The following is a 20,701-nucleotide window of genomic DNA, read 5'->3' on the forward strand; positions in this document are numbered from 1 at the left end:
GAGAAAGAAAATAAACAACGTTGTGATGTCAAATTCCGTTTTAAAATCACCACTTCGGTAATCCGTGCGTCCTCGCGTCTGCGCTCGTCCAGTCAAAAAATCCGCACTCGGGACGACTTTAAAAATCAAAATCAAACAACTTTAACAGCCAAATTAATTAAATAAATCTTCTTGTGCTTATTCTGCGCCAACGCAAAATGGAGAGATATGCAGAGAGTTGCCCCTCAACAAGAGGCAGGAGAATCGCGGCAGGAGTAAGAGAGGGAGGGAATCATCAGGCTGATATCTCTTTTATTTCTCTGTCTTTTTTTGTTGTTGTTGTTTTTCATTTCTGTATGCAGGGACGTGCACACGACGTGCATGCGATATTTCGCTGGCAACCTGGATAACTTTAACTCAAACCTTGGCTACTTCACAGCCTCCTCGGAGAGCGCACCGTTTCATGCAGAAACGCGCGCTCAAAGCGTCCCCTGAAGCGATGCGCCCTCACTGCGACCTGTTTCTGTCAAGTGTGCGGTCAATAGCATGCGTTTTAGCCGCTTCTGGCCACAAAAAGCAACATTTCAAGTTGTGTCGCAGCTATGTTGTGGCTGCAAAGAGCAATAACTATTGAGTGACAGCCGTCGGACCAATCCGCGGTTTGCCTCATAGGGCTGGTGGATTTCTGTCCGAGCCGTCCAATAGGGGCGCAGCAGAGGTGGGGATTTAAAAAAAAAAAAAAAAAAAAGCCCAGGCGACGTCACGCAGACACGTTAACCCCTTGCGGTGCACTTTTCTTCCAACTTATCACAATGTGCATCTCCTGTAGTGTAGGGATAGGGAGCTTTATCTGCGAGAGAAGGGAGGAATACTGCACGGACTGGCTTTGGACTTTAAATAAGATGATAAGATTTTCAAAATAAGTCAAATCTGTTGTGTTTTACATGGAGGTGAAATAATTCCGCTTCTCCAAACAGCCCTCCTTTTTTTCCCTTTGCTGTGCCTTTTTATCCAATGACCTGTAATTTACTGCTTTCACAGAAATATAAACCAATAGATCTAAGATTAATTAGCATATTCCTTTGTCTCACATGAGACCTTTAATCTGTGCCTAGAGGTAGACACCCTCAATACACCTGCCACTCAACAGTTTTAATTAAAACCAGCGCCTTGTGCTCTGCTGCAAACATCTCCCATCCTTTTCTCTCCTTTCTTACTTCTTCCTTGTTTACCAGGTGAATCAATGAGCCAGCAATGGAGACCAAAAGATACCAAAGTTTCTTTGATGGAAGCGATACAGAGAACAGATGGTCGCAGGTCCCCAGCACCATGGAGCACTGCTGCAGCACAGAGGATTCAAGTCTGACCAACAGTGATATCCTGATGGACATAGTCAATGTGAGCTGCCCTGCTGGAAGCCCGGCCACCGACTGCAAAGACAACAATACAAAGAAGCAGGAGCAGCCAATGCTTCGGCTCAGCCAGAACCAGCCATTTGTTCTCCCACACTTCAACAACTCTCTCCATGGTCATAAGCAGGAAATGGACTCCAAGGAGCTTTCCAAGACTGTGGCTGAGTCTATGGGCCTGTATATGAATGCTGCCAGGGAGGCAGACTTTGCCTTTAGCCAGCACGGGGGCAGTACCAGCCCTGGGAAGATGTATCCAGTGTGTGGGCGGTCTCTAGAGGAGAACCAGTGTGGCTCCACAAAAAGCCCCAAGTTAAAGCCATTTGGTTTCCAGCAGCCCAGCACCACTCCCAGAGAATGCACCGCTGGGACTCCAGTTAGCTCAGCTACAATGCTGGCTTCATCTCTGTCCTGCAGCCCGCAGACCTCCAGCTCCATCTCAAGCCCTGGTGGAAGCAACAATATGGTGTCCTCAACCACCAGTCCTCCTACGTGCTTTGGACCAGTGTGCTCGTCCGTCGGCAGTCCGGTGAGCCAGACGTCTTGTGCCGCAACTCTGGCCAACATCAAGCGCAGGAATTCAGCCACATGTAGCCCCGTAGAGTCTAGCACAGTGGGCTCACCACCACTCACCAGCCCGCTCAACATCATGAGGTCCCCCATGTCCAGCCCTCAGAGTATGAGTAGTGTGAGATCGCCTCCGTCCTGCAGCACTACCTGTAACATCAGGTCTTCAGTCTCGAGCCCCACAGGTGGCAGCTGCACCAGCACTGCCAACAACTGCAACACAGTAAGGCCCTCCATCTCCAGTCCGGCCACTGGGAGTGCCATGGCGGTCAGCAGCCCTCAGAACCCCTCCTCAGCTGGGTTTCCTGTGTCCAGTCCTGCTGGCGGACTGGGTTTGGTGCAGAACGACACCAACAGCCCAGAGGCGGCAGGTCTGACCAGAGACACAGACTTCAAGAACTTTGAATTCCCCAAAGTAGAGATGGTAGACGGGGAGGTGTTCAACGTCGGCTTAGACCAGATGGGCATGGTTAAGTACATCAAGAACGAGCCCGGAACTGACTTCAGGAGCATGTGTTTAGGCAGCTCCAAATGTAACGCGAGTAGCACACCTTTTATCACCCAGATTAAGAGTGAGCCAAACAAAAATGAGGGATGTATGAACCAACCGCCCTACGGTGAGCAGTCACCATCTCTTGGTCTCTTCTCTGCGTCTGAGACAACCTATTTGTCCATGAGGAATAACATTGATGAATACAGTCTTTCTGGTATCTTAGGCCCCCCTGTCCCCTCTATGAATGGGAACTATGAGCCTGATGTGTTCTCCAACAATGTCCTGTCGAAAGGGGTTAAGCAGGAGACCAATGATGGCAGCTATTACCAAGAGAATAACAGCATGCCCACATCGGCCATTGTTGGAGTTAATTCCGGTGGACATTCATTCCATTACCAGATTGGAGCGCAAGGAACAATGTCTTTCACGCGGCATGATGTGAGGGACCAGTCCAACCCTTTGTTGAATCTAATTTCGCCGGTAACGGCGTTAATGGAGTCGTGGAAATCTCGGCCAGGCATGTCACAGGGGTCACTGTCAGCCAGAGGCGAGGGATACCCGGGTCAGAACTGCATCACAGACAGGTAAGAAGTCGTCTCTGTGCAATCTGAGTGCCTTTCTGTGCGTCTCTTTCAGACGTTTTGCCTAAAGTGATATGTTTTCTGAGTTGTGATGAATATTCAGCTTTACAGAGAGAGGCAGTTAAATCCTTTTTTTATGTCAGTATAGCTGGATAATAACTGCTCTCTTCAGAGGATCAGATAGATGGAGGGCCAGTTACATTCAGACTCGTATTGCTCAAGGGATTTAGGGCGTTTGCTTTGAATAGTGCAAAAATAATAACAACTGCGGGGCTTGGGAAAGGCAGCGGGATACTGGCTGGGGGGGGCAGGAATTAAAGGAAGGGGTGCAGGTCATTGTTATAGTAGCATGTGATCACAACATCATCTCTGCTAGCACTGCCTTGTGTTCTACTGTAACACAGAGGCAAAGTTTACCTCTTATCAGGGGCCTGTGCGTGTGTGTACAACAACAAAATTTATTGGGCTGTTATCAGGAGGTCCGGCTAAGACCTTGTGTAATGCAAATATCTGTTTTTATGGGCCCTAGGCCATTGGCAGCATCGTAAATTATGAATGATTGATCACATGCTTTTGTTGCCAAACTGATGAAATAAACAGTTGCTTTTGTGAGGGTGGGGGCTACAAAAACAAACAGGCCAAAGGGGGAAAAAAAAAATCATTAATAGCCGCCAATCTGGCAAAGTGCAACTTTGACACAGTTGTTTTGCTTCCAGTGAATTCTGTTGTCCTAGTTGCATGTGAGGCTGAAGGAAGTAAAACTATCATCAACACATGTAACAACAGCAAGCCATAATTCAGACCATGAAACATATGGTGACATCATTTAAACACATTATGTATACTCAGGAAATCAGAGGAGGGCTTTGTGATTCTGTATCTGGGGAATTAGGGTGTGATTTGATTTTTTTTTTTGCATTTATTTACTGTCTGTTGCTGTTCTAATAAAACACATTGTTATCATCCATTATTCCAAAGGATGTTATAAATTCAGTTTTTATGAGCCGTTGCAAGGAAGCACAAAATAAAGTCATAAATGACTTCCTGTTTACTTGGCACGGCTGGAGAGTCAGATGCTTGCTGTAAGAAAGGTACAGTACTTGAGCTGCTGCTGCTGCTGGGATGTCGCTCTGCTACGCTCGACTGTGAATTGACCGTGACAATTCCAGACCGACTTTGGCCCGTGATGTTGCACAGAATCTCAAAAATGGAGGTTTATGAGATCAAAAGTTTCCATGATTGAATCTGGAGAAACCAACTTTGCCGATCTCAATGCTCTGCCATTTTTCAGTTGTCTGCTTACATTTTCTGTTTTTTTATTTAGATTTGAGGGACCAGTCTGGAGGGAAGGACTGGGAGAAAGTCGGTTTATATTCTCACGGGTCATCGACTGAAAACTGATTTACCCTGACTTACAAATGCAATGTGAAATATTGCTGCTGATGCTGGTTGTCAGTGTCATGTATCTACCTTTATACTGTCGTCTTTTACTAGAAGTTATCCATCTGGTGCCAAGCCTCGCTGATAACAAGACGAACTCCTAAATATTTTACCTAATTTGTAGCTCTTGAAATCACTACATTACATTTATTGTCCTAGTTACATTTTTGATCTCCTATAATAAGCACAATGCACACGTGTGTCTGCTTATCTTATCGTCAGTATTTTCTATGTCATCTCTGTTTATTCAGCTTTATGTGTGCGGTATGCGATCGTCTGGAGAGTACATACTCCATCTGTGTGTGTGTGTGTGTGCCCGTGTGTGCCATAACAAGGCTCGCAGCTCTGAGGAGACTGATACAGCCCCGTTACCTTGGAGGCGACCCATATGGCAGGAGGCAAAGCGATGTTGACGGGATCACTGCCACCTTGGTCCTAATGAGATCCAGCTTAGCCCTAATGTCAGACAGGATGACAGTAAGAGGTGGGCCACATGGCAGCCATCCAGGCAGGAAGGCAGGGAGGCAGGAGGCAAGCAGACACAAACAAACACACATATACATATGTACATACAATAAATGCATACACCGGCACACATACACACAGTATAAATACAGAGATGTCTTAGGTAGAGTGCAAGAATCTAAAATTTTTCAGAGGTTGCTGCCTACTTTCAGCGCCGTCTAACACCAGTAGTATTGTATTGATTGACAGCTATACTTAGACATAAACATTGGCTTATTCTACCCTGCCGGAAAATCTTAAAGTGCATTGCAGGAAATCTGTGCACTGTCGAGCTTCCGACTGACTACAGTACATGGCACCCGGGCCCGAAATTTCATAGGCGAAAAATGTTACGTAACCATTAAAAAGCACAACTAAAACTCTTTGATCCGCTGAAGCCTTGGATGACAGAGTGTAAAATCCCTTGGCTCTTTTTTTTCTCACTTTGGTTTCCTCTGTAAATGGTTTTAATTAAAAATGGCTGCTCATCTGAGCAGTCTGGATTACTTTGTGCAAAACATTTTAACTCAGATTCAAAAGAGCAGAGGAAGGGGGAAAGAAAATGAGTCGCGCTCACCAGAATTGTTGTATTCATGTGATGTTTGGTTTAAACTGAATTCTTTGGCAAGCTAGGTGGCTGGAATAGTGAATTTTCAGATGCTGAGATTGTCTTTCTTTAACAAATAAGTTGAGTTCCTGTTTTTTTTTATTCTCGTGAGTTTAAAAAGCTCTGCAGTACGGTTTGAAGACCACACTGAAAAAAATCTGCTTTGTAAGAAATATATAAATATGGAAATGATAATAAAATGACCTACATTAGTGCGCTGGATTATGTTTGCACCCTGCTTAAATCTCCAAATCTCTTTTCACCCTATTTAGGGCATTTTATTTTGTGCTGGTTTTCACAGTAATGTTTCACCAAATAGAATTACTTTTAAAACTTGTCAGCCCTCTGACCTAATAAATTCATAATCTGACAAATGGTTAAAACTCAAAATAGGAGCCGACGATGTATTTTTTTCCTTTTTAGATAAGCTCCCATTGAGGATTTTTAGCCTGTCTTAACAGCCAATGTGAGTAGCAGCACCTCACTATAGGTTGACATTTCCCTTGCTTGTAGCTTGCAGCCAGTTGCCGTGGATCAACGGAGTGCCCATCACGAGGAAGTACCAGATTCGAGTGGGGAGAATGCTTTGCACTGGACTCTGGCCAACTCTCAATGTTCTGCAGAGGGATGAAAAGGCATACTCCTGAGAGCACACTAATAAGGCTTTAATTGTATGTTCCTCCACTAAATTAATGGATGGAAATGATTTGATTAATTCAGACACTGCTGGATACTAATATCCAATTAAATCCAAACACCAGGCATGCACAGGGGCTCCCAGTGCATTATGGGTTCCTGACTATAAAGCGGGCAGCTGCTTGTTTGGGTTGTGAAAAAAAGGATGTTACAGGTGAAGGTGTTGGGGAATGGCTGCAGATCTTGGAAGTTGCCTTATTTCGCATGCAAGTATATTTATTATGCGCATTAAAAAAATTAAATAATTCAATACACAGTCAATACGATCATTCAATTATGGGAAATTTGATCAAAAGCACATACCATGCTGCTGACAGGTTTAGGTTTTTTCCTATTGGTTTCGTTCTTTTTCACTGTGTACCTTAACCGATCAAATGAAATCTAACGACTGTCGGGTAGCTTTAGAAAAACACACATGGACCTTCTTTTGCTTACTCTTTTGATGCTATCTCGAGTGCAACCCGAGATCAGAGAGCAGAGCCGTGTCATACCCTCTTAAACAAGATATATAGTTCATATGAATAAGGTTCTGCAGAGGAGCGTGTGAGACAAACATAATGAAGACATTTTCTCTACTTACTTAATTTATGTGACTACCAGCGAGTGCACTGATAAAAAATAATGCAGCGTGCAGCAAGAGAATTATCCACATTTAATGAATAAATTGGGTTCAACCAGTTGAGGGTTAAAGTCATCATGTGCTCAATATTATACAGTACATTCCTTCGAGTCTTACCGCAGAAGTGTCATTTCACTTAATGAGAAAAGATGGATTTAATTTATTTAGTTTCATTCATCTATATGTGGCAGTTTATGATTAATCCACATCGCGTTGGGGTTTGAGAGGACATCGGGTGATTAGGTCAAGCTTTTCAGTTCGATTGAAATGCTGTCGCCAACTGTGTTGACATTCAAGTTATTTTTTTGTTTTTCACAAGCAAAAATGCCAATCGCCTGCTGGTTGCGGCTTCTTAAATGTAAGGAATATGCTGCCTTTCTTTGTCATTTATTTAGCGTAGTATTTGTAACTTTTCGGCATCATGTAGACCAAAGGATTTGTTGATTAATCTTGAAAATTGGAGCTAAACTGATACATCCATTGGCTGATACTATATGCGGATATTGGCCTATTGCAGATATATTAGCATCGGTGTATATGTTGTCTGTCATGATAGCTTTTCTTTTTTACTTTTATTGAAAACATCCTATCTCCGTTGAATACTGTTTTCACATGTGTTCGATGAGTGCATTTGAGGCGTCACTGCGAAAAAAATGTGTGCGGCCAATACGTTTATATTGGACTTGTTCTCTCCCTTATATCCGTATCAGTCGGTCTTTAATGAAAATAATTGTTAGCAGTTATGATAGAATAATACATACCTTACGGAACATAATGTTATTGTAAATCAGTAGCAATATGCAGTAAAGCTGTGTGACATTTAAAACATATTAAATATGTCACTAAAGAGATGGGTAAATACTAAACCATACTATCTATATGTGCTTGAAGAAGAATAAATGATTTAAAGTGTAACATTCTTCATGTTTCATGTGTTTCACATGCACTGAAATATGCTGAAAATGTCTTCTGAACTGTTGTCATAGCACTTTGGGGCGAGTGCATGAATAAATCACTCTCTGTGTGCGCGGCTCTTTGGCAGTTCAAACTTGCCTTTCAGTGCAGCAGTCCAGTCCAACAGTGAGTGATGAAAATTAGCTTGTTCCCTCAAGCAGAAATTAGCCATGTTTTTTTTTTCTCTACATCGAGCTCAAGAATAAAGACAGTCAGTGCTGTAGTTGCAGAAAATCAACCTGTGAATCAGGTCACGAGTGTGACACTGTCTGGCTCGTTGAGGCAAGCAAAACTACTTGTGTACATTTTTAGCATAATAGGATTTGTCATGCCGAAGGAAAGCCTTGAAGCGCATGAAGCTGAAGCTCTTAAAAATAGACAAATAGTTGAACAAAATGAATCTAATTGTTTCAATACTTCCTCCCTGATGACATAAATACCTATGCATGGCTAAAGAATGAAGCGAAAACATTTAATGAATAAAATAACTCAATGAAAAAAAAACTATGAATACATAAAGCCCACAAGAATCCATGTTTTTTTTTTTTTGTCTTCTGGGCAGCCAATCACTCATTGGTGTGGGTGGATTTGGAGGCTTCTTAGAGGAGAATGGTGAGGCATTATTAGTAGTAAGAACTGGTGAAATTCTCCCGTCTGCTGTTCTTAAAATATAAGAATCTATCCTTTAGAAATGAATGCTTTGTTAAGGTAAAAGCTCCTTGTCTGGCATTTTAGATTTTGGCTGTGAATTGAACATAAAGGGTAAAAGGGTTAATCGGCCATGTTTAGGCTGTGCAGAGATTTGTGGCTGATCTTGATCTCATTTTAGAGATATTTTCACACTGCTCCTACAGAGAAGTAGCTTAATGCTATTAATGCTATTTGACAGCCTCATGTTGGGAAGCAGCCTATTTAACTTTCACTGGGTTTTTTGCTGCCCAACAACTTGACATTAATTGATACCGAGGACTTTCTTAGTTTGGTCGCAATTGTTGACAGGACTCGTATGTCAGTGACCGGCAGAAGGCCACAATCTGCCTGAAAATGGTGCAAAAAGTTAGCATTATTTACAGAACATCACCCAAGTAAAGCCACTTAAAGTTATGCGTTCATTCAACATATCCTCCGTCTATTTTTTTTTTCATGTGGTTGTGAATCTGCTAGTCAACGAGGTAAAAATACCAATAAATACCACAATCTCTACGATTTGCCTGGAAAGTAGATTGTACTATACACTTCTGAATACCCCTCTGGCTCGTATGGACATACAATTATACAGAATGAGCTCTCAGCCAGTTTGGGTTGGAGCCATTCCTGTAAGTCACATGAACGTGCATTGACTACACAGACTGACCTGTAGCTCTCTCTGGCTAGGAGGGACTAGCAGCTAGCTAGCATCGTTCCACACGCTCTTTTAGCTTTTTGTAGCCTAACAAATACATTAAACTCTGTTCAATGCCTTGGAAAAAGGCTACCTGGTTGCGACAGTAACTCCTTACTGCTGTAGATGTGTGCTTTGTGCTCATGTTAGCCGCTGGATGATTCTGTTGCTGCTGCTGCACTTCTGTTCTTCAGGTCAGGGGCTGTGTGCTTCGTGCTACTCGGTTAGCGGTTGAATGATAGTCCATCACTGCCACTGGTGCTCAGTCGTTGTTTGGCTCACAGGCTGTTGTCTTAGTGCTACTGAGTTAGCTAGCTGCTGAACATGTTTGTCACTGCTAACTCTATCCAGCTACTTCGTATGAAACACTTATTATAATAATTAAAAAAATATTATGGATGTGAACAACATACATGGCTATTGCTAGCAGTTACCACTCTCAAGCTAGCATGTTAGCATAGGGAAGTTTTGGCTGCACTTTCTCTTCCATTCTTGTTTGACTAGCTCACTAATAGCTTCAGCAATATGTAATAGCAATTGTCAGATCATTTCATTTATTGACTGCTGTCAGGATGTTAAGATATTTTCTACAAATATATATATAAAACGAAACATGCTTTTAGAATAACTTATCAACCCCAGATGAGTTGTAGCATTTAGCAACTGAAAGGCCAGATAATTCCCTCAGGAGTTGACGGCAACCAAAACAGAGCTGTAAGAAGGTGTAAATTGGCAATTTAAGGTAGTAAGGTCGCCACAAGAACTTTATGAGGTGATAATATCTCACTGTTGTGTTCACAGCTCGTTCGACTCGCTGAAAGTTCAATGTGTTCTGATTTTAAAGGGGAAAGTTAAGGTTCCTGCAGAAACGCTGCTCCCACTGCTATCACCATTTTGAGTTTTAGAGCAGCTCTGTTAAATACCACAACACTCTTGCTTTTCCTGTCAACTGCTCACTGAATACATTCATTGAGTTCATGTTTGTGCGCCTGTAGGAAATACAGTACCCTCAAACTTTTGGCTGATCTTGATCTCATTGTTGTTGGTCTTTCTTTCTTACCTTATACCCAGATGAGAAGGGGAAAAAAAGCTTTATCAGGAAAACAGAGAGAAGCCACAGATCTGATTAAACATATCCTACAATGTTATCCTAACAGGTATATCCATGAGGGTAGGGTGAAAGCGAGCTTTGTTTTCCAGCTTTATGAATGGATGCCTCTTACCGTGTGCTACCAGAGCGTAGGAGTAAATGCCTACCGCGGATGTAATCTCTTTAAAAAGAAGACCAAGATGATACTGTGTGGCACAATGATCGGTTGCCTTTGTTGCACAGAAAAGAAACCATGTTAAAAGTCTCCACTCTTCCTCTCCCACGCAGAGCCACGCACACACACATACACACATACACACACACAAGCGCACAACCCGGCCGCCAACAACAACAACAACAGCACACATTCTAGGCCGGACTTGACACCCCAATAAAAGTGTGGTTACTGCTGGCCGGGGCTCCTGGGATTTGAATGCGTGTCTTGTCCTCATTTGAACTTCTTCCTGAAGCACAGTCTGGTGACAGAGGGCCAGATTTCCGCCAGGCCGGTCCTGTAGTCGGGAGTTTTCTCCCTGTTACCTACCGCTGACATTCCCTTCTGTTGTTGGGGTCATTACCAAACTGCATAAAGGAGGCGGAAACCAAATACCAGGGCTGCAACAAAGCATAGTGCATGCTTCTGTTTCGTGATGAATGCCTCGATTTTTATATCGTGCCGCTGTGTGAAATCCTGCAAAGAGCTGAATGGCAGTACTTTGTTTACCTAGCACGCAAGTAGTCTTGAAGATCTCCCACAAGTAGTCTTCGGGATCGCCTTAGTCATGCGCTTTGTAGTTCGGCCTCTGTGAGGAGGAGAAGCTGAATGAAACGCACCGTCATCGGAGATGGCGTAGCAACATGCTGGTGTCAGTAATATAAAGTGACTACAAGGAAATATGCACATATTAAATCACAAATTACAAAGATTAACTGGTCATAAGAGCCTATCAGCATTGTCATAAATAAAAAAGAATTGTTTGTTGAGCTAAATGCAGGCAGATGTCTAATTCATTGGTTGGACATTATTCAGTCAGGGCTATAAAAAGGAATGAGATCTATATTTCATTTTCGGTGGCGAGGATGCTGAGAGAACCCATCTCGACTCTCTCGGCGTATTATTGTCTGCCTCTTGTATGCTGATACACTTGACTGAGCAAACAAGGCATGCCTTTATCATTCATGTTTAATTAGAGTTTGCCCAAGTGTTCATGCCAAAGTGCTTAAACACAGTGTTTGTCTTGTCACTTCCTCCATGGAAAGGATGCCATAAAGGAAGGAGCTTCAAAAATGTTAATTGTTCAGCTTGAAAGGTTCCCAAAGTAGGTCATGCACAGTTGGCTCAAATAAAGTGTGAGTGTGTGCGTGTGTGTGCGTGTGTGGGGGGGGGGTTACACACACACACACACACACACAAACAAACAATAAACACACACACACACACACAAATGACACGCATCCACCAACACTGTTACGTCAGCAGAACCCATGATTCAGAAAAGTGCCGCAGCTGACTGTGACTTTAAGCATTAATTACTCTGTCGATAACTTCAATCGTAACACAAATGCCCCCGAAACCAGAGCAAACAGTTAGAAATCATCCGTCAAGCAAACGGGAAAAAAGCCTGAAAAGAAAAGTCGACCTCTCTTCAGGTTTTTAAATTGTTTGAAGGCTTTTTTATGCTGATATTATTTTAGCAATTTATTTTCCTCTTTCAGTTGATACATCTATTTGCCCCGCTGACTAGATGTTTTTTTCTGAGATTACATTTTTAATTATTATGTTAAATAAATTATTAGGTGGCTTTATCTAAACTGGGGTATTCTTTAAAATGTAAATTCAGTTGTATGTGTGGGACCAGAATGGATTTTCTATTAAATACATCACACTGGCACTGCTGCTGACACATCAGATGTCACAAGGCTAATGTGTGGTGTGCTGTACATCCTTCACGTATATAAAAACACACTGTGTATCCTCTCATGTATATTCAAATCCCAGAAAACGCCCACGAATGTTCATGTGTTAGCCTTGAAAATGTATAATTAATCTTTTTTAAATGGCCATCGCGGTTTTGACCTAGAAAACCCATTTGCTGGGTATCTCCTCCGAGCTAAAAGCTAAATGATTTGTGTCCTCTGTCAAGGATTTATTTAAATCCATAAAATACTAAACCCCAGTCATTACGGATCCAGAACTCCAGGTGCACAAATCATGTGTGTAGCGCCGCGGCAGCTCATGACACACTGACCCAGCAGGTACAAGAAGGGCTTCCAAGGATCAGTTGACGGCTCGAAGTAAAAGATACTTAGTCATACCGAACCTGCTCGGAGGGATCATTTTCTTGCGTGACGCTGCAAGAGGCTAAGTATGTTTGGCAGGAAGTGTAATAAGATTTTCAGTAGAAGAGGGAAGAAAAGTCATAATTGAAGGGAGACTAAAGGGTCAGCTCTCTCAAATTACACATAAACACACACAACAACAAAAAAAAACATTTTTTTCTTTCTTGTCACAGGTTGTGTCTGGTTATGCAGATAGAAATGAGGTCTCTATTACCAGACAGGTTTATTGGAAATACTTTCTTTGCCCTATGAAAACTGTTGGCAGAGTTAAACCTCAGTACATTTCTGATACCAACAGGAATGTGTCTGCAGTGCAGAGTACCGTCGACCATCTCTGGCTCTGAAAAGTAGCATTAAATCGCAGAAAGTTTGTGGTATAACCAAAATGTTGCCAATTTTCAATCACTTAATTGAGAGTTGTTGCTGCTGCCTGTGTTTCAAATTCAGACGATGGCTCATTTTGTTAAATGCTATATATGCTAAAGGGAATATTAAATTCTAACATTCAAACAATTAGACCACTGCGATATTGGGGAGCAAAAAACAAATCAATGTTTCCTTATGTACATAGAATAAAGACACAAACCCATTTTTTTTCAGCAGCAGCAGCCAGCAGTCCCTGAAATTAGGTTTACAAACAGTGTTATATAAACCTAAACATCATACTTGAGTAAAAGTACAGATATTGTGTGAAATTAGATATTACTTTTGTAAAAGTGAAAGTCACCTGCAGAAACAGAATTTGAGGAAAAGTCTGGTATTATTGAAGTATCTGATATTAAATTTGCCTGCATCTCAAAATTACAAGTAAAAACCAATTGTCCATTATACACTCTATACTACAGGTCAAGTGATTATTGTCCTGGCTGATTATCAGAAACAGTGTTTGTTTTTTTGATACCATTGTCGGTAAAATAAATTTGCCTCCAGATAATCGAAATACTCAAGTAAAATACTCAAGTACAGTACTAGGAAAAAGATCACAGATTCAAACATAACAGAGGCAGAATATTTTACTTTTAAACAATAAACTTTATCGTTCACAATGACGTCAGTGTAATGAAACAGGAAACTTAACTGGGAATTAAATTATTATAGATTACCTGAATAATATTTTTGGGCATTATATTCTATCAAAAAAAAAAAACATCTGTCACATCTGCTGATGTGGTTTATCCGTTAGGCTCTACAAATAATACCCAGCAGTCTAGAGATCCCAAAACTAAGCCCGTTGAGAGTAGAGTTATCCGCATAGATAGGTGTTACTAGGTGTAAGTAGAAAATGTGCTTTCTTCTTTTTGTTTAATTTGAATTGATGTCACAGAATCATGATTTGGTGACTTGGCAGCCGTTATGTCATTCTAATGAACGGTGGGCGGCATTTGTTTTCCGATCATAGTGAGAACAAATGACTTTGCATTTGGTCTTCAGGCAGTTGAACTGTCTAAAGAAATGAGCCCATTTCGTCAGGAAGACACAGTCAGACTGTTGATGCGACACCGTGATGGCATTAACTCGGTGCCGTCCACAGCTCCGGGAATTACTCAGATCTGGCCATTATCCCTGTAGAGTTTACTGCACTGTACCTGGCACCGGCAAACATTCCCCTGTTCGATGTCTGCTTTTTGTTTCGCCTGCCTTCCCTCTGACTTGGCTGCGGCTGCCTGTTTCTCTCTGCTCTGAAAGGGAGACAGTCTGGAGCTTTTTTTGGGTATGGACTGTTAAGCAGGAGCTTTCTCTTTTATTCACAATCTCACTCAGCTGCCGGACCTTGAAGAAAAATGAAAGACGCTGACGCACCACTATGCTGTTTCTCTGGACTTTCATCAAAGCAGCGGCAGACTCGTGCAGCCTTACACTCTAACACCTTGATTAATTTATTAGTTGTCAAACCACACACAGGCACTCTCACAGACGCATGTCTGCTGTGTTGTGGTTCAGTAACATTACAGCGGCGTTTAGATAATACAGGAGGGGCAGCGACAGCATGTTATGTCACTCTCTACTTAAGTTTATGCGGTGCATTCCTTCAGTCTGGTGCTGCTGTTGCTCTTTAATTATCTCTGTTTTTTAACCAACATTAGAATTAAACAGTCATGTAGTTTTACAGCAAGTGTTTCATACTAGTTCTAGTCTTTAACTTTGTAAATGTTTTGAAAATAGACAAGTTATTTAAAGGTTAGATGGATTTTTTTACTGTCTACGTAAGACAATCTCTCGTCACATGTTCACGGAAAGTAGACCTGCATCAATAAATCAATTTATTCATCAGTCAAAGAAATTGAATTGCCAACTCCTTTGATAACTGATTCATCATTTTGGTTAATTGTCAAGTTAAAAATGTCAAACATTAGCTGTCTCCAGCTTGTTGCATATGAGGGGTTTGCTGCTTGTGTTTGTTTTTTGGGGGGTTTTGGACCGTTGGACAGATTTATCAAGCAATTTTAGGACATCATTGGGAAATGATGACGAGCATTTTTCACCACTATTTTTGACATTTTAAAGACTAAAATGCGTATTTATTACACATGAGAATAACTGGCAGATGACTGCTATTACACCTGAGAAATTGAGGGACAGAATCCTGTTTTTTCCCCTTTGTTACCTGTGAATATCAATTCAGAACTTTAGTCTCAGCTGATACGAGGCTTCAGCAGTCTCTTCAGAGTTAGCCAAATCAATCATCACCCCGGTCCTGGTATAGGTTTATTAACTGTTTGAGGGAAAAGACTTTCAATTTGGAAGATACCCACCATCTGATTTGGCTAACTCACACTGCTAAAGACTTTAGATTGCATATTTGTACAAAACAGGGATTGTGGGTTTTGTGTATTTTTATGATAATTTGCTATTTATCCCTTAGTGCCAGCAACAGCCCTGGCTCGTAGCATGACTTTTTAATGTCCGTCCATCCAGTTCTCTTGAATGCGATATCTCAGGAACACGTTGAGTACCACAGACAAAGAAATGATGGCATTCATGTCTCTCAACGAAGCCAACGTGTTTCTCAGATATCGGTGGATATATGTAACATTTCTCTGTTCAAATGAAAAACGACTAAACCTTGGTTATAAACTTTGTTGAGTTGTGAACTCTCTCAATTAAACCAAGGTAAAGGTGTGTTTCATTCTGCTGCTATCACTTCCAAGGAAACATCGGATGATATGTCAGGGAGGAAGTCGGCGGACGTGACTAAACTGGCCTGAATGCATTACCTTGTCTGTGAACATTGCGGCATTTCCCTGAGTCACATCAGGTGGATTTTCATCAACAGTGGCGGTTGATGAACAATGAGGGCAACAACTTCCATGATATAATGCATCTTTTGTTTTGTTTGACTGAATGACCTCTAGTGGCAGAAATGACATACTGTGTGTTTACTTCACCACATACGTGTATAAATGAGGGCCGGCACAGCTGTGAACTGCAACTTGACTAGTTTGCAACCACAAGGTGGCAATTGTAGTTAATTGTCTAATGCCTTTGGAACATATAATTGTTGCATTAAAGCGGCGCATAGCTTTAACATTAGAGGCCAGTACAATTCCTCCGACTGTGGGAACGGGTGACCTAGATTCCTGCTTTATTAAATAGATACATTATGTGGTATACATTGATGGATGCGTGCCAACGGTGGTGGAAAGGTACTGTGGAGGTTGCGCCTCCTTGTCAAGGGCACCATTGTCGTTATTACAGGTTATATGGGTCCTGATATACTGCACCCTTGACTCTGGAGGGCACACTTCTGGTTGGCGTTGCCGCAGCCCGCACTTGCTGATGTCAGCAGTTAAAGAAATCAGCGGTCTTCCACAATCCCATTTTCTCATCAGTGGGTTATTGATTTGGGGCCTTGCACCAGCACCTCTGTAGCCTGGGAACCAGATGAATTCACGAGCTCATTTGCTCCGGCAGATGCGTCCGGTCGCACTCCCATCCAGGCACATCTCCATCCGGCCTGTAGACAAACTCAGATCAAACTGTCAGTCTAGGAAGTTTTTATCAAATATGAATCAGGATTCTGTTATTGCCCATTTCACACCTCAGATATATTCGGAAACATATTTTGGAGCACCGTTTGGCATTAATACGGGATCGTTTGTGACAAGACGACCAATTTCCCGAGCTTACATGCATCACTGAGCGCTAAATCGCGTTTTCTTTCGCTCTTCAGTGTCACTTTGGTCTGCACCAAACACCCCTCAAATAAAAAAAATAGTTGAGAGACAAGACCAAGCTGCATTTGCACAACTGTACTACATATCGATCCATTCATTATCATTGGTCGTTCCCAAACAATGGTTAACACCTGCTAAGAAAATGTGTCATCTTCGAACAATGTTATCTCTTTGTCTTTCTCCATTATTTAGAGAAAGTTTGCTTCCTCGTGTTGTTATCATAAGATGTTGCGATTGAAAGATCTTTCTTTCTAACCGGAGAGAAGAGGCAGCCTACTGCGCAGAGTTTCTTTAGGGTTACTGGTGGAGGAGGATGTTCTCCTGCTTGTTGTGAATGTAGCTGACATGCCTTAAGTTCTTCCTTCATTCCATTTTGATTACACCCACTCACTCCAGTGACATGTGTGTCTTGTAGTATTTCAGGCTCACCAGGAGGAAGCTTCTTATTCAGGTGTGAAGCTGATAATGTTTCAACCGCTTTTGGGGTTGCCTGTTTGACAGGTTGAGTGGATAGGCTGACTGTCAGAGTCTAATTGAGCTTGATGGCGCCACAGTCATTAAACCGCAGGAGAAAAAAAAAAACATAAATTAATTGAGAAAAAAATGACAACCTACTTACGCATTTAATCAGTGCACCTGTGGCTGAAAGTACGAAAGTTTTCCCACATAGTCCTCAACCTTAATGCACACACACACACTGGCTTGCCACGCCTTTATGTTCCTCTCTCCCAGTATGTCTCTGCTCTGTTGACTTTTTTCCGTCGGCAGCATGTTTTATAGAGTCAGCCAAAACACACACCTTGCGCTTTGATTCTCTCACCCCTGATTTCATTTTTTCCGCAACAGCAGGTGAGCCGCGTGTGGAGGAAGCCTGTCGTTAATTTTGTAGATTATGCTACCGAATGACATCGCAACAACCAGGTGCGCCTACCAGCTTGTGCGAAAAAGAAAAAAAAAACAAAAAAACGGCATAAGTGGGTCTACGTTACATAGGAGAAGCCGCATCACAATCAGAGAAGGTACTCGAGTATTACCTCCCTACTGTAAACGCTACAGTAGGGAGGTAATACCAGAGAAGGTCTCTCTCTTGAAACACCAAATCTACGGCATGTCTGTTGGTCAGGTAACACACAAGGAAGGAAAATATCACTAGAAATGGGATTAATGGTATGTTTCTACGACTTCAGACATCTTGTGGATTTCCAGTGTATGCACACAGCATTTAGAATATCGGGTAATTTCCTGCCATTTGCAAAAGGTACATCAGTATCCCCTGCCGCACAACCGGACTACGCAGCAGCTTCTTTTCTCGGGCTGTAATGCTCCTGAACTCAACCTTAATACTCCACCATGAAAATAGGTAGTCTTTGTATTGTGTAGCATAAAGGGAATACAACATACATTCTGTAATACATCCCTGAACTGTAAAGTGACAATTAAACGAACCCTTGAAACCACTTTTCTTTTTGGTTTCCCCTAAGTAATGCAGCTTTAAAACGGCACTAATCAATATTTTTCAGACTCTGCAGTTCCTCTCAGCTTTACAGAACCTTTTAGCATCTTCCAGCTTTTTGTTTTGATTTTACAGCCGGATGATTCATTGTTCTCGTTCATCTAATCCAAACCCACTGCTTGATATTTTCCGGGCACCAAACAGGAGACATAGTTAGTGAGACAGTGGTGAAGAATTGTAGCATAACGCAGCTATTTTTCTTTTTACTGGGCTTAGATTAGATGTATGTATGAAAATACAACTCGGAATGAATGCCAGTTTTGACAGTGAAATATGTAATTCGGTGAGGATTATCAGCAGGTGCAGCAGGAAGGCTGTGCTGTTACGGCCCCATTTACAAAATACTACATGTCAGTAGATCACTAGGTGTCTCAATCTGAAAATAACTAACTCACAGATGAGGTACAGGTCCTATTGTATTGTTATTTTACTCTCCCGGCCCCGGCTTTAGTTATTAGAGCTCCCATCTGTGGGTTGTATTAGACAAGCTCTACTGAAGGCATGGCAGTTTTTTGTTTTTTTGTTTTTTTTTCCCTCTGTGAACAAAGCTGCATGCTCATTTCATGCAATATGAATTAAGGGCCAAACACTCACAAGTGTTTCAAGGGGTGATTTCCCCTTAGTGATTACACTGGAGAGGTGCCAGGAACTGAACAGGAAAAAAATTACCATACTGTGGAGAAAAAGAGAGATGGAGAGAGAATCTGTAAAAAAAAAAAAAAAAAGTATAGCACTCGCTGTATTTGTGCAAATGTACAGTATGTATGTGTGTGTTTACTGCCGAGAGAGAAGAATCTAGATGGCGAAGAAGCGAGAAGGAAAGTACAGCAGATTCTGTAGGTGCATATTCTGTCATATCTAACAGAGTCTGAGCAACAATCGAGTGAAGGAACATCTGTGAAGACACCTGTGAGCAGGACTGGGTGTTGATGGATATCAATACCGGCGCTACTTTAATGCGTCGGTACTTAGCTGGACTAATCAATTCTGCTCAGTAATGTTATAATTATGAACTGAGCATGTTGTGAAAACACTAACAACTTCTGGCAGGATCATGTACAAACATCTTGAAGTTTATATTTTTGTTATAATAATACATTGTTAGTAGTTGGTAACATCTAAAAGGAAGCTGACTACAGTTGATTCATACTTTATAGAGTGCCCGAGTCACATTTTGTGACCATTTTTATAGAAAGAGGGACTTAATTGGATAGTTTTTTTTTTGCTGAAGAAAGCCAATGGGTATGCTCCAAAGCGCTGATCCTTGAAAATGTGACTTTTATTTATTTATTCTTGCGTGATCATGGCTCACTTTTCTTAATTGTTGACTGGAAGATCTTGTATTTTCGGAACAGTGAGGGATCGCTTACAATTTTAGACTGGTGCTTGGTGTGAATTCCATATAGGGCAGTATTTCCTTTTTCCACAAGGGAAATCTGGATACAGGTGGAGGTGGAGCCCCATCCATTACCCACGAAAGTTGCTCAGTGGTGCATGAAGATGAACATGCTCAACACAGAGACTTTCGCCCATCGATGGGCAAACTTCCGGTTGAGCCCTCGGCTAACTTGAATGGGGATTTTCTAATAAAATGTGACGCTGCAGCTCTGTTAGACCGCCTCACACTCGCTTCTTTCACAATGTAAGCTTTTAAGGCCAGTGTGCATCACATGGGTGTTGTAATCACGCAGTTTGGTCCCTATGTCAAGTGAGCTTCAAAGCCTGGTGCTCCTCCCGGGGGGGGCGGTGGTTTGGATACAACCGTTCACTAGCGTTTAACAGGTTACTTTGGCTACTCTGTGCTACTGTTATGCTGAGTTTCAGTTGTCACAAAATAACATTCACACCGCTTGAAAACACTGTTTCTTTCAGTAGACGGAACGTTTGTTGTTTTCTTCGGTCCGTGTTGATCTGGCTCCTCGCTTATGTCACATAATGGTGATTCATGCGAGTGACTGTCAGAATAAATAAAGGTAACTTCCACTGTGCTCCATCATCCTGTGTTTCACCTGTGGCTTTGGGCCAATAGAAATAAAGTTATTATGTTAAAATCATTTGGCGTTACCTCTGGCGCCTTCGTAATTTTTTGGCCCGGAATTAAAAAATGTCTCTGTGTGCCGAGCCTCGTCAGTGGTTTGAGGGTGGGGATGAACTACAGCATCCTGTATGTTTGGCCTGCAGGTTTTTTCTCACCTGCGCTCCCAGTTAGGTGATGACACATACCATTTACACAGCCCCTAGATGAATGGCAAGACAAAACGCTGACTCAAATGCTCAGTCTACTGCATCACGTTTCCCCCCTCCCTCCTTCTCCAGCCCTCGCCCCCCTCTGAGAATAATGGTGTTGAAAATG

The 20,701-nt window shown here is 42.0% G+C and overlaps 1 protein-coding gene across 1 annotated transcript in view; it reads left to right on the forward strand.

Annotated features, from left to right (window-relative positions):
- The window catches only part of nr3c2 (nuclear receptor subfamily 3, group C, member 2), an 81,164-nt gene that overhangs the window by 842 nt on the left and 59,621 nt on the right, over positions 1 to 20,701 (forward strand). The window contains exon 2 of the mRNA XM_030418022.1: positions 1,215 to 3,032. Within this exon, the coding sequence (XP_030273882.1) occupies positions 1,234 to 3,032 (1,799 nt within the window). The 5' untranslated portion in view covers positions 1,215 to 1,233. The remainder of the gene's footprint in view (positions 1 to 1,214; positions 3,033 to 20,701) is intronic.

This window comes from Sparus aurata, chromosome 1, assembly GCF_900880675.1.
Source record: "Sparus aurata chromosome 1, fSpaAur1.1, whole genome shotgun sequence".
In the NCBI taxonomy this organism is placed as follows: domain Eukaryota; kingdom Metazoa; phylum Chordata; class Actinopteri; order Spariformes; family Sparidae; genus Sparus; species Sparus aurata.